The following is a 13,869-nucleotide window of genomic DNA, read 5'->3' on the forward strand; positions in this document are numbered from 1 at the left end:
GAATTTGGATGAACCGTGGATATTCAGGGAGGCAGTTTCAATCCCAAATAAGGAAGAACTTACCAACAGTTCGATCTGACCAAAAGATGGGGTAGTCTGCTTTTCATCTTTGGAGTGGAAGCTCATGTCTTTTATCTCCTCTGGCTTTGAGATCCTCTGATGAAAGTAGGACATATTCAGCAAAACGTGTATCACGGGAATTCCCTGGCGGTCCAGTGGTTAGGTCTCCGAGCTTTCACTGCCGAGGGCCCGGGTTCAATCCCTGGTTGGGGAACTAAGATCCCACAAGCTGCGCGGCGTGGCCAAAAAACATGTATCACAAGTATCATGAGGCTCAGTGTCTGTCACTTTCTCTGTGCCTCAGGTTCCTTGAGTCTATCACTGCAGGAAGGATTCAAAGATGATTCACTGATTTTTCATTCATTCATTCACTCATTCATTCATTCATTCATTCAACACATTTGTTTTAACAGTCATCCTGCTTCCCAAGCTATAGTGTAGTGAAGGAAATGGACAAATAAACGCAACACAGTGTGTTAACTGCTACTGGAGCACATCTAAGCTGGCCTGAGATGGGTCAGGAAATGCTTCCCAGAGCAGAGAACGTCTTACCCGAGCATTGACAAAGAACTAATATTAGCCAGGGAAAGAAGTGGGAAATGTACTCCAGGCAGAAGGAACAGTGTGTTCAAAGGCTCAGTGGCGAGAAGAGCATGTGACCCAACCAGGAAACGGAAAGATGTTCTTTGGGCTGAAGCATAAAGTTCATCAGGGAGTGTGCCTCTCACCAGAGCCTTGAGAGATGGCAGGTGCTCAGGAATACCTTCTGGGCGAGTTCAAGAGCCTGAATTTTTATTCCCAAGACAAAGAGGATTCTAAGGAGGGAACTAGCCGGATCAAATGTGCATTGGTATCCACGTCTGTTGGCTCCCGGCCATCTGGGAGGCCGAGTGATGAAATGGAAGGAGTACTGACTGGGCGTCCAGAGGTGCGGTCAGATTCTTTCCTTCTAATCTGCCATGTAGTCTCTTGGATGGCAGTTAGGTTTGGTGTAGACCAGTGGGTCTCAGTCAGCCCCTGGGGACATTTGACAATGTCTGGAGACAGTTTTGGTTGACACACTTGGGAGAGGGGTGCTGCTCCTGGCCTCTAGAGGGCACAGGCCAGGGATGCCGCTAAGCCCCCTACGGTGCACAGGAGGGGCCCTAGCATAACACAGAATTATCAGCCCCAAATGTGAGTAGTGTGGACAACGGACCAGCATTGGTGTCACCTGCGACTTTGCTAGAAATGCAGAATCTCAGGCCCCAGACCCACTAAATCCAACTCTGCATTTTAATGAGCTCCCCAGGTGCTGTGAGTGCACATTCAAATCTGAGAAGCACTTACTTAGTTGAGTCCTAATGCCCATCCCCCTGGATGCCCTGGATGCCAAGGGTCTGTGAAAGGGTGGGTAAGGAGTATCAGTTCCACATGCAGATCTGCTGATAATGGTGTTTGCCCCCAGGTGTGTCTTCAACGAATGCTGGACCTCCATGACACCTATGGCGTGCAATATACCTTCGGCTTGCCGGGTCTACTCGGAGGGATCACCAACATTGTGCTGATGGCGCTTCAGGTCAAGTGGACCAAGATTTCCACGTAGGTCACTTGGCTCAGCCCCTTATCACCCCATCCAACTCAGGGAGGAGTGTGCCCAGAGCCCTTGGCCGGAGAAGGGGAGGGTTACATTTAGGGCCGGGCAGTCAGAGGCCTCAGTGAATATTCGTTGGCCAATTTATTCTGAAATTCTGCCCAGCCCCTACTGCGTATGGACTTATCACCTGTCCAGGCCACTTCTTTCTAAAGCAGGTAGCTTAGGTGCAGAGCAAAGGCAGACAGTCCTGAGTCCTCCCGAAATGCAGACAGAGCAGGCAATCAGGCTCAAGCCAATTGAGCCTGTTTTTCAGTCCCTGGTGGTTTAGGTTGTGGTGAAGTGTGCCGTGGGGTCTTGACCTCTTACTAGCTGGGCCATGCTACCTAACCTCTCTGAGCCTCTGTCACCCGATGGTAAATGAAGATAATGATAATTCCTCCCCTCATAGGGGTGTTGGATGCTACTTGAGGCCAGGTACTGTGTGGTTAAGAGGATTTGATATGTTAATGTAGGAAAATGCTGAGTACAGCCCATCCCTGAGACCCAGAGAGGGAAGGAGCTTGGCTAAGGTCACACAGTGAGGTGGGACCGTGGGTCTCTGGACCAGAGTCAGGTCCTGTGCCACCCAGACAATGGACAGCAATGATCAGAAGCCTGGCCATCACCTTCTGGAAGTTGTTTATCTTCTTGTTTCTTTCCTTTTTTTTTTTTTTTTTTGGGGTGGGGAGCAGTTGTTTATCTTCTGAATGTGACTCACATATAATGAAAGAGTGACTTGGGCACAGGGATAGATTTTTCCAGATGAACTGAGTTAGTGATAACAATAATAATATTACTGATGACAATCAGTACTGTTTATTGACTGATTTCTAAATGCTAGGCATTATGCTAAAATCATTACGTCATCATCTCAGTCAATCCTCACAACCACCTGGTGAGGTATTATTAGCTTTCCCTAAGAAATGATACTTCGGGGGAGTTAGCTGTCCAAGGTCATGTGGCTGAAACCTGGTGGTAAAGGTTATGAGCACCTGTGGTGGGTGATGAGAGCTCACCGTTGTGGAGGTATCTCAAAGAAATCATGGAGGTCTGCGTCCCTCAGTTCCAACAACAGAGACGACCATAGCCCCAAGTTATAGGAATTCTCTATGAGCAGGCGAGATATACCTCCATGAGCTGCTTGGGGGTGAGGAGGGTCCCATTTGGGGGTGGGGAGGGGATGGTCTGTGTGAAGCAGTGCATCTCTGTAATGGACGCCAGTGATATGCCTGCCACTGTTTCAATAGCTGTGCGACTCTCAGCAAAGCTTTTTCCTCTCTCCGGGCTCCTGAGTTCCCCTCTGTAAAATGAGGAGTTGACCTAGCAGGGTCCTACACTCAGATACCTGTAGGGACCAGGCAGGTAAGGTTAAAAATGAGACCGGTGAGGGGAGGAAACTATGGGCATTTGCTCTTCAGTGCCAGGCAGCTAATACTATGCAGGGTCCCAGGATAAGTGTTGCCAGATCTAATGACTTTTCAAAAGTCAGAAATCCAGAGTTATGCATGTACTCTCCCAAGCACTGGCAAAAGATTCAAAATCATTAGAAACATTGTGTGGGCCAAATTCTGCTCGTGGGCTGCCGACCTGGAACGTCTGGACCGCCTACCCTTCCATCCCCCAAATGCTGTGATTCTGTGGCTCTCCTAGAACAGTGGCTTTCAACAGCATCAGCATCACCTGGGAACTTGTTTGAAATGCAAATCATATCCCACCCCAGACCCACACAATTAGAAATCTGGGGGGCAGGCCCAGCAGTCTGTTTTAACGAGACCTCTGTGTGATTCTCATACAAGCTCAAGTTTGAGAACTATTGGCCTATAGCAAAAAAAAAAACCCCCCAAAACAAAGCAAAACCATCAACCAGCAGTGTGATTAACAACTGGCTCTCCAGGGAAACAAAGCCCTGACTTAGAGCATTTGCTGATTTCTCCCTGTGGCCAATTTCAAGCCATCAAGGTAAGACCCCTGAACGTGGAGTTGAGAAGAGATGAGATCTGTCGGCCTGTGTGTCTGTGTGAGCTGGCTCCAGCACCCCTCTGCAAGTCAAGTCTCATCAGGATGAGACAGCCGAGGACCAAGAAGCAGTCCTCTCTCCTCTGCAGGAACCTGGCAAAGGGAAGGGCACAGTGACAGCAATGACCCCTCTCAGGGTGGCCTCTGGTCTGCTGGAAGTAAAGGGCACAGGCTTCAGGGACAAACAGACCAAGGTCACCTTTACCAGTTGTGTGACCTTAGGCATGGTATTCAAACTCTCTTTAAGTCTCAGTTTTCTATCTGTAAAATAGGATAATAAGATGCGTGTCCCAGGGCTGCTGTGAAGATTCAGCAACATATAATAATTACAGGGCTCAGGACAGTGCTTGGCATGGAGTAAACACCCAACACATGGCGCCTTTCTTTATGATGGTTACTGATGCTGCCGCCGCCGTAGGAGGGGCATCTGGATGTAGTGGAAAGATGGGGAAAGGACTGAGCTGGCAGTCAGAGCGCTTTCTGGGAAGTGTGGATCAGCTGCTTTATTAGCTCTGTGTCATTGGATGAGTCAGTTGACTTTACATTCATTCCACAGACAATATTTGTCGATTTCCTATTTGGGTGAGCGAATGTAAATGAGTCAGATGCTGTGCTTGGAGGCTGCATGGAGCATTTTTCACAGATTGTGGGATTTTTAAAAAATAAATTTATTTATTTAATTTATTTATTTTTGGCCGCGTTGGGTCTTCGTTACTGCGCGCAGGCTTTCTCTAGTTGCGGCAAGCGGGGGCCACTCCTCGTTGCGGTGCGCAGGCTTCTCATTGCGGTGGCTTCTCTTGTTGCAGAGCACGGGCTCTAGGCGCAAGGGGTTCAGTAGTTGTGGCACGTGGGCTCAGTATTTGTGGCGCACGGTCTTAGTTGCTCCGCGGCATGTGGGATCTTCCCGGACCAGGGCTCGAACCCATGTCCCCTGCATTGGCAGGTGGATTCCCAACCACTGCGCCACCAGGGAAGCCCAAATTGTGGGATTTTAAGTGGTGTGAAGATACACTTAAAGAGCACTGAATCACACAGTGCAGATGCTCTTTTTCACTTCTCATGCAATCTGTTGATTACATCAGGGAGAAAGTCTCCACCTGGGGCTGAGTGTCTCCACGCTCTTCCAGCACCTGCTGACCTCTGATTTAAATAGCTGCAGAGGAACCCTCAGGCTGAGATTTGCCCAGGTTGCCTCATCTGGGGGAGAGTAAAGCAATGTTTTGTTTTCATTGTATCTCTTTTTACAGTTACCTCCTATGTCTCTTTCATTTACGCAAGTGACACAAAGTTTTCTTTTAAATACATTTATTTAAATGTTAAAAAAAAAAGTCTATTTAAAGAAAAATATTTGTAACAAATGGTATCCCTGGAATTTGGATATGGCCAAATTTGTGAAGGTAACCCTCCAATGCTGAAATTTGGCCACCTTTATGGGTAGACAGACCTGCCTGGTTTGGATCCCAAGAGCCATCCATTCCAAGCCACATGGCACTGGAACCCTTGGTTCACTCTCCTAACCTGGACCTCCCATTTGTGAAAAAGGGACTTTCTCATAGGCCTGCTGTGAGGATCACATAAAACCAGATGGTAAACCATGGAGCTGAGGGCCTGGCACAGGGAGCCCATCCTGCACAGGGAAAGTTAATATGGCGATTTCTACTTCATCCATTTCTGCTCTCAGATGGCATCAGGGTAGAGTGAATTGTGGGTTGGAAGTCAGCAGATTTGGGTTTAGCCTTTATTCCACCACACATTAATTTTTTGAGAAACTTTTTTCTTGTGGTATAATCTACATCCAGAATAGTCAAATATCCTTAGGGTACCACTTGGTGACTTCTGGCACACCCGGTAACCAGCACTCAGAACTCCTTCGTGTCCTGTCCCAGGGTAACCACTAATCTGACTTCTAAAAGCATCAGTCAGTTTTGCCTGCTTTTGTCCTTTATATACATGGAATCGTACAGGAGGTCTGCTCTTGTGTGCTTGGCTTCTTATACTCAACATTGCAGTTGTGAGATTCATCCATGTCGTTGAGTATCTCTGTAGATTGCTCATTTTCAGTGGCGTATGGCAATGAATTGTGCTTGCGTTTAATTTATAAAGGCAACTGAGTGGCAACACAGAGAGGTCAATGTCATCGAAAGGAAACTTTAATGTTACTCATAGTTGCCCTGGAAATGAGAGGCACGGCATCCACGCAGGGACACATGAAAGCTTATCACATGCAGGTACCAGGCAGTAGAGAGTGAGGGGAACAGAGACTACGTCTTTAGGACTTAGTGGCAGGGGAGGAACGTAGGGGCGCCCCCTATTGGGAGGAAGTGAAAACACATATGTTAGAGTTTGTGGTTGGGGGGTTTGTAATATGAGTTTTGCATTCCCATGAAAGCTGACTTACAAGAGAGAGAGGTAAACAACTTTGGCCATTAGCTTGGCCCTGTGATAAATGAGTGCAGAGTAGACAAATACAAAATCTAAGAAAACACAGAACAGAGCTCCAGTATATGATTACAGCACAATTTATCCATTATTGATGAGCTTTTGGGTTGTTTCTAGTTTGGAGCTATTATGAACCTTCTAGTATTGCTGCCATGAACATTCTAGCACTTTTTTTTTTTGAACATACGAATGCACTTCTGTTGAGTATATGCCTAGAAGTGGAACTGTTGGGTCGTACAGTATTCATACAATCCGTGTCAGTGAATACTTCCAGTTTTCCATTGTGGTTTGTGCAGTAGAACCTGAGAGCTTCCTTTACCCCATATATTTTCTAACATTCCATCTTTCCCTTCTTTTTAATTTTAGCCATTTAGGCATCAAACTTACTGTTTTAATTTTAATTTCCCTGATGACTAATTAAGTGGAGTACTTTTCATATCTGCTTTGTGGACATTTGAATACCTTCTCTTGTGAAATGTCTGTTCAGGTTCTTTTGCCCATTTTTCTGTTGTGTGTTCTGACTTTTTATTGATTTGTAGGCATTCTTTTTTTTTTAATTTTTAAATTTATTTGGCTGCATTGGGTCTTCGTTGCTGCATGCGGGCTTTCCCCCGTTGCGGTGAGCGGGGGCTACTCTTCGTTGTGGTACGCAGCCTTCTCATTGGGGTGGCTTCTCTTGTTGCGGAGCACAGGCTCTAGGCACGCGGGCTTCAGTAGTTGTAGCTCGCAGGCTCTAGGGCGCGCATGCTCAGTAGTTGTGGCACATGGGCTTAGTTGCTCTGAGGCATGTGGGATCTTCCCAGACCAGGGCTTGAACCCGTGTCCTCTGCATTGGCAGGCGGACTCTTATCCACTGCGCCACCAGGGAAGTCCCTCGATTTTTTACTTTCTTAATGGTATCTTTTGATGAACAGTAGTTTTAATTTTTATCATAGTCCAATTTATCATTGTTCCCTCTATGTTTAGCTCCTGTGTGTCATGTTTAAGAACTTTTTGCCTACTGCAGGGTCACACAGGTGTCCTCCAAGGGCCGCTTAATAGTTTAAAGTGAAGCCCTGGGGTTGCTTTGAAGGAGAGAGGACAGGCAAGTATGTCCAAGGTGTAGGCAGGGGAAATGGGTCTGATGGCCAAGCTATACTCCATCTCGCCCTGATAGAAATAAAACCTTCATCTTTAATTGACTAATGAGGAAACTCAGGACTGTGAGAGTTTAAGTGCCTCGGGTCGTGCAGCTAGTGACAGAACTGGGACTTGAACTTGGGTTTTCTGACTTCTAGTCTAGTTCATCGTTCATGGGGTCTGAGAACTAAAGTAAGCTAGAGAGGATCTTGAAATCCCTTCTTCCCCTTCTACATGTCTGCATAGCTTTGTGGGAGAATGACAGGAATGTACTGCCTAGGGAGGGGACATTTGTTCTCCTGGTGGCCCTTCCTGACAGCATCACTATTGATGCAGTCTTTTCTGTCCCCAGTGACCTCTGCAGCCTGATGCCCAATTGTGACCACCTCTGCTTTGTCATTTCTAGGCTTGGCTACCAGATACTCACCGACTCCGGGGCATTCAGCTTCACCATCATTATGGGTATGGGATCTGGTCTTCTGACAGGTCAGTGTGAGACCACCCTTCTTCCACCATTGTCCAGGGCACAGGGCCTGGGCCTAGACTGCACCTGCCCCATCCCTGGACGTGTATGTGCCCATCCCCTTCCCCCTGAACCCACCGCCTCAGCTCCAGCCAAAGGAGGCAAAGAGCCCAGATCTTGACTTAAAAATAAAGGAACACAGAATTACAAACTTTCATAATTGGAAAGGTCCTCAGAAGTCACCTGGACACTGCAGCCTCTTGAGCCCAGGACTGGTGATTTCATCAAATTTTGCCCAGAAAACCAAGGAGACCCTTATGCTACAGAGCTTACCTTTTACTCCCTAAGAACACCTAAATACTATTTTGTTCAGCAAATATTTGTTCAATATCTGCTATGAGCCAGGCACTATTCTTAGGTACTCGGGATACAGCAGTGAACCAACCAAATTCCCTGGCCTCATCGAGTTGACATTCTAGATGGGGAGGGGGCTTTTACCATAAACAGAAAAAAATAAAATAAAATATATATATGTGCTATGTCAGATAGTAAGAAGCACTATGAAGGGAAATAAATCAGGGTAGGGGGAATGTAGAGTTATTGTGAAGGTGGGCTGCTCTTTTAGAAAGGTGGTAAGGAAGGCCTATCTAAGAAGTTGACTTTTAAGCAAGGACTTGAATGCAAAAAATGAGGGAGATACCATGTGTTTATTTGGGAGAAGAACATTCCATGAAAAGGGACAGCAAGCGCAAAGGCACTGAGGCAGGAGCATGCATTGCATGTTTGGAGAACAGCAAGGATGTCAGTGTAGCTGATGTGGATGGAGTGACGGGGAGAGTGGCAGGGGTTGAGGATAGAGTGGTAGCAAGGAGCCAGATCATTCTGAGAGATGGGAAGGCATTAGAGATCTGTAAACAGAGGATTGATGTTGTTTTGCTTCTGCAATATGACAGACCTGCAAAGAATCTTGGGGAGATACCAATTTGCCAGTCTTACATGCTAGGTGAAAACATGCATTCTGTACAGAACTGTTCACTGTTATTCTACAAGCAAACAGCTTTTATTGGTTAGACTTTCATATATTGTATCTCTAAGCATGGAGTGAATGCCAAATAAGAGACAAAATAGCATAAGTAGACACTAAGGAGTTGTGTGATCTTGGGCATGTCACTTTGGGCATTGGCTGACTTCTCTGTAAAATGAAATGATTATGGTAACTAATCATATGGCATCCTTTCAGCTCTAAAACATGTATGAAAGTACTGTTTAGAGTTTTAGAGAGTGAGATTGGCTAGAATTGCTTTAACGTAACAATTGGCCTCAGCTTTCGACAGAGTCTGAGGTGATTCATTAAATACCGATAAGAAAAATGTCTCCAGCCATCACTTTACATTCTATTCATGGTGGCAGTCCAACCCTGAATAGGGTTGCCAGACTTAGCAAGTGAAAACACAAGGCACCCAATTTGGAATTCAAAAGTAACTGAGCATCTTGTATTTTATCTGGCAGCCCTACACCTGCCCTCTCCCACCATTTACCACTCTCCCCAGAGTGTGGAGGCTTCCTATGCTTCACTGAAGCCAAGAAAGAGAATAGAGGAAAGACACTCCTATTATTCCTTTAAGAGTTAAGACCAACCAGCTTTCCTCTTCACATGTTGCTTGCCACATGAGGGAGCCAGTGATAAAAAAGGACTTGGACAATGGAAGCGGAAAGAGGCCTCCAAGAGGCCAAGATGGCAACAAATTGACCCCCTAAAGCCAAGCATTTTACATATGAAGAGACCCCGTTCCGTGGAGCCCGTCTATAATATATGCACTTATTTAAGAAACCACCTTATCAAGCATAGTTATGGGGTTTCCCAGGTCAGGCAGATTAGAAATAGCAGATTAGACGTGGACAGGTTTCTAGAGGCAAGTCACCCTGGTAGAAGTTAGAAGTGAAAGCAGAGAGCCTGGCAGGAGAAGAGAAATTCCTAAAAACCAGTCACAAGAACATGAGAAGCTTGGGCTGCTGGAGAACAGGCCAGTAACCTTCAGCAGCTGTAGCCCTTCTCCAGGTTACACAGCACATTTCATAAAAGGATGTTCCTAGGAACAGTTTTGATTTTTTTTTTTTAAAAGTCTAAATGTGTTCAGTGTTGTCTCATAAGACAAGAAAATATAATAATTTTAGGGGATTTGCATCAGATGAGTAAGCCTCAGCTATCTGGAAAATATATGTAAGCGACAGGGATCATTTCTGAGTAATTCTAGCTAAATGAGGTGTGCTGATTGCACTCTACATGCCAGTATCAGTTAAAGGCACGCACTGTAAGACGAAAATATGAATAAGCACACACCTACTCTTGTTAATATTACTATTTAATACATTGGGACTGATCATCATTAAAAATACACAGATAAACCTATCAATGGCATTTCCCTGCTTCACGTGAAAGGTAAACACTACTTTATGTACTGGAAATTTGGCAGACTTTGAGTGACTGGGGAAGGCATAGGGCCCAAGCTCTCGCGGCAGAGGAGGGATGGGTGAAAAGAACAGGCACAGAAGCAAGTTGTTATAAACTACTTTCCTAACGAGTGGAATCTTGAGCTGAGGTCACTGGGACTTTATTGGAACCAGTGAGGATGGACCTGCAGGGGTGGCTATTTGAGTCGCTCTCCATGGTAGCTTTTGCATTTTAAATGGATCAGCTCTTAAGTGGGGCACCGTCTAACAGGGTCCTTCTATTCCGTCTTGGGAAGTGTGTTAATCCATGACTATCGTATACCTCCCTGCGTAACCTAAATCCTTTGGATGTAATTGCTCTTGCCAGTTCCTTTTGAAAGATGTCTATAGAATTAATTAAGCTGGTCCAGGAAAGACAGTGCTTCAATTTGTCTATCTCCTGGTTGTGGAAGAAAAAAGGATTTCTGTTGAGATACCATAGTTGACTTATAATATTTTGATTAATTTTGAGATAACAAATGCAATCATCTAAGTGTGTAACATTTAATTATGAATTTAAACAGGTTTGCTCTTAAACCTCAAAATATGGAAGTCACCACACGTGGTTAACTATTTTAATGACCAAACTTTCTGGGAGGTAAGAGTTTTAACCTATTCATGTCTAAGGTTTTGAGTGAATGAACTTAAAAAGATACCTGGGTATATATGTTAACTTGGTGTTTATGAGAGTAAAGTAACAAACAAACAAATCCAAGATGTGTGTGTGAGCATGTGTGCATGCGTGCGTGTGTGCGTGTGTGTGTGTGTGTGTGTGTGTGTTGGTGGGGGGGTGGGGAGGTAGTAAAGGTTCCCATTTCCCTGAGGCCTCAAAATCACTGAGGGTCAGGGGTGCGAGAACTGTCACTGGCCACATGTCTCCTCCCCACCTGGAGTCACCAAAGTGGGCGGGCGAACAGTTTGACGTGAAGGTGATGGAATCCTGCAGTGCAAGAGCCAGAAGGACCACAGGGGCCAGCGAGTCCAACCCCCTCACTTGATGGACCTCCAAGTGGAGCCATGAGTACCCAAGTTGTCACAGGGAGTGAGCGGCACAGCTGAAGAAATCAGAGCTAGTGGGGACATGAGAAAACTTGCAGGTGTCTGGGGTTATTTAGTCAGGGGACATAAAGCTCAAACAACTCAGCTGCTGCTGAGGGTCTGTGTGACATTGTAGTGTTTGTTGTCATGACTGGGCTAGAAAGGAGGTCAGGGCTCATTCCCTGAAACCCCACTGCCCTCCTCCCTTTAACCCACACTCACAGTTCACAAAGCATTCTGATGTCTTTCACCTTAGGTAATCTTCCAGTTGATGCTGAGGTTGGCTGGGCAAGCAGGGACCCATGTTGCCAAGTTGTAAATGGGAAGTGGGGGCCGACAGAGGGCAGGCTAATGCCCAGCATCATGCCTTTGTGAGTGGAAGCAGTCCTTCTGAGTCGCAGGCCAACCCTTTCTCCACCCAGCAGGCCAAGATACTGACCACTAAAGGGACAGAGAACCAGCCTTACTACAGGCCTTGGCATTTGTGTCTGTAGGGGCGAAACAGAGAGAACCTACGGAGAAAACCCACCTCGTCTCCCTTTCCTTCATCTCCGCGCTCTCTTTCCTCCTCTTCCTCTTGAAACAGCTTTCTAGAGGTATACTTGACAATGAACTGCACATATTTAAAGCATACATTTTGATACATTAAACATGTTTATACACCTACGAAACCATGACCGCAATAAAGGTAAGAACATATCCATCACCACCAAACATTTCCTCCTGACTCTTTGAAACTGCTCCCTCCTGACTCCACCCTGTTCCATCCCCAGGCCACCACTGAACTGCTTTCTGTCCTATAGATTAGCTTACATTTTCTATAATTTTATATAAATGGAAGCACACGGCATGTACTCTTCTTCGTCAGGCTTCTTTTGCTCAGTGTAATTATTCTGGGAGTCATCCACGTTGTTGTGTGTAATCTGCCTCATCTTGCACCAGCTTCTCTCTATATGGCTTCTCCCAACAGCTAGTCTCTCCCAGTCCCCTGCAAGTGTTCTTGCCCCTTTAGCAGAAGCAGTGTAATCCAGTGAAAGGACTCAGAAAACTGGCTTCATCCATCCATTCATTCCACAAGTGCTTATTGAGCAACTATTATATACCAAGCACTCTGCTCATTAATGAGAGATACCACAAATAGGACAAATATCCAGCTCAATTATTTGAGTTGCAATAAATACTTGCTGAACAAATGAAGGAAATCTGAGGAACACCCCCCTCCCAATACTAGCCCCTTGCAGCAGCAGGTGAAATGGAGATTGTGTCCCTGGAACAAGAAGACCTGGATTCTAGTCACCATTCTGCAAGGTCTGATGTAGGCAAGACCCTTGACCTCTCTCACTGGTAAAATAAGAACAGTAACCTTCGTTCTACCTCACTGGGTTGTTTTGAAGACCAAATGGGGTCATAACATATGTGACCACATTATGTAAAATGCAAACTGCCATGTGAATGTGAAAGTTTATTACTAGGGGCTTAGACAAAGGAATGTGTAAGCCTAACAGCTATCATTTATTGCAAGCCTATTGTTTCCGATTCTGTGCTGGATGCTTTTCAACATTATCTGATTTTATCTTTGCAAAAACCCTGCGTAAGAATAAGTCTCCCTGTCTGCAGATGAGGAGTAACTTGTCCAAAATGACAGAGCTAGTAAATGGAACAGGAGGAATTTGAATCGGTGTCAGTTTGGCTCCAAAGACACAGCATGTATGTGTTGTGGGCAGCTACTGGAGAATGGTTATTTCTCCCCTCATCTTCTGATGTATTTTTTTTACAGCTGAGTAGAACTATTTATTCAGCAGTGTAACACTTATAGCTTGCATTTAAAAAGCAAGAATATAAACTTCCAAAGCTGATAAATCCAGGGGTGATTTTTTTTTTTTTGGTAAACCATCCAAAAAGACATTTTAAATGTTATGGAATGCCCTTTATTGTATGTCATAGAAGTAGACTACTGGGGGTTGGAAGGGACATTCCTTCACTGGTTGCCCAGACCATGCTCAGCACTTCCTGGGATGGGGCACTCACCACCCCCCAAGAACACCCATCCCATCCTTGGATGATTTTATTAAGATGTACTCATTCATTCACTATTAACTCCATAAATATATTATCTAATATGTGATCAATATTGTATGAAGAGCTGGGGAGACAAATCTAAATAAAATTTAGTTCTAGGTCTTAAGGAGCTGAATGTACTGATCCTTCGTCTTCCTGGAAATTACAGTGATCCTCACCCAGATACTGATTTACAAAAATCCAATTTATAATTTTTCATATGTCTTCTGCCTTCGCTAAGAGGACAAATTCTTTCAACTTTTAATTTCAGTTTCATAAGCCATGGATTTTATTTCATGCTTTCCAAGGCACAAGGACCCACTGACATCCGTTTATTAAAATGAAGAAAGGAACTTTTTTTTGCGAGTCTCCCATGGACAAGCCCCTGTTCTGATTATTGTGTGGATGCAAACAGAGAAAATAGGGGTCTAAGCACTTAGAAGAACTGGATCTTTACCTGTGCACAGCTCTATCTATTAGGTACTAAATAAGTAACCCTGGCAGTAGCTGCTAGTTGAACCAGAGGAGGCAGAGGTCACAAGCTTGGGGAGGTCAGGATTTGCTGGACATG

The 13,869-nt window shown here is 45.2% G+C and overlaps 1 protein-coding gene across 1 annotated transcript in view; it reads left to right on the forward strand.

Moving 5' to 3' along the window:
* The window catches only part of LOC309642206 (RH-like protein), a 40,609-nt gene that overhangs the window by 22,974 nt on the left and 3,766 nt on the right, over positions 1-13,869 (forward strand). Inside the window, exons 7-9 of the mRNA XM_082423428.1 lie at positions 1,508-1,641; positions 7,656-7,735; positions 10,727-10,800. Of these exons, the coding sequence (XP_082279554.1) occupies positions 1,508-1,641; positions 7,656-7,735; positions 10,727-10,800 (288 nt within the window). The remainder of the gene's footprint in view (positions 1-1,507; positions 1,642-7,655; positions 7,736-10,726; positions 10,801-13,869) is intronic.

This window comes from Balaenoptera physalus, assembly GCF_965194825.1.
Source record: "Balaenoptera physalus genome assembly, chromosome: 1".
NCBI lineage: Eukaryota > Metazoa > Chordata > Mammalia > Artiodactyla > Balaenopteridae > Balaenoptera > Balaenoptera physalus.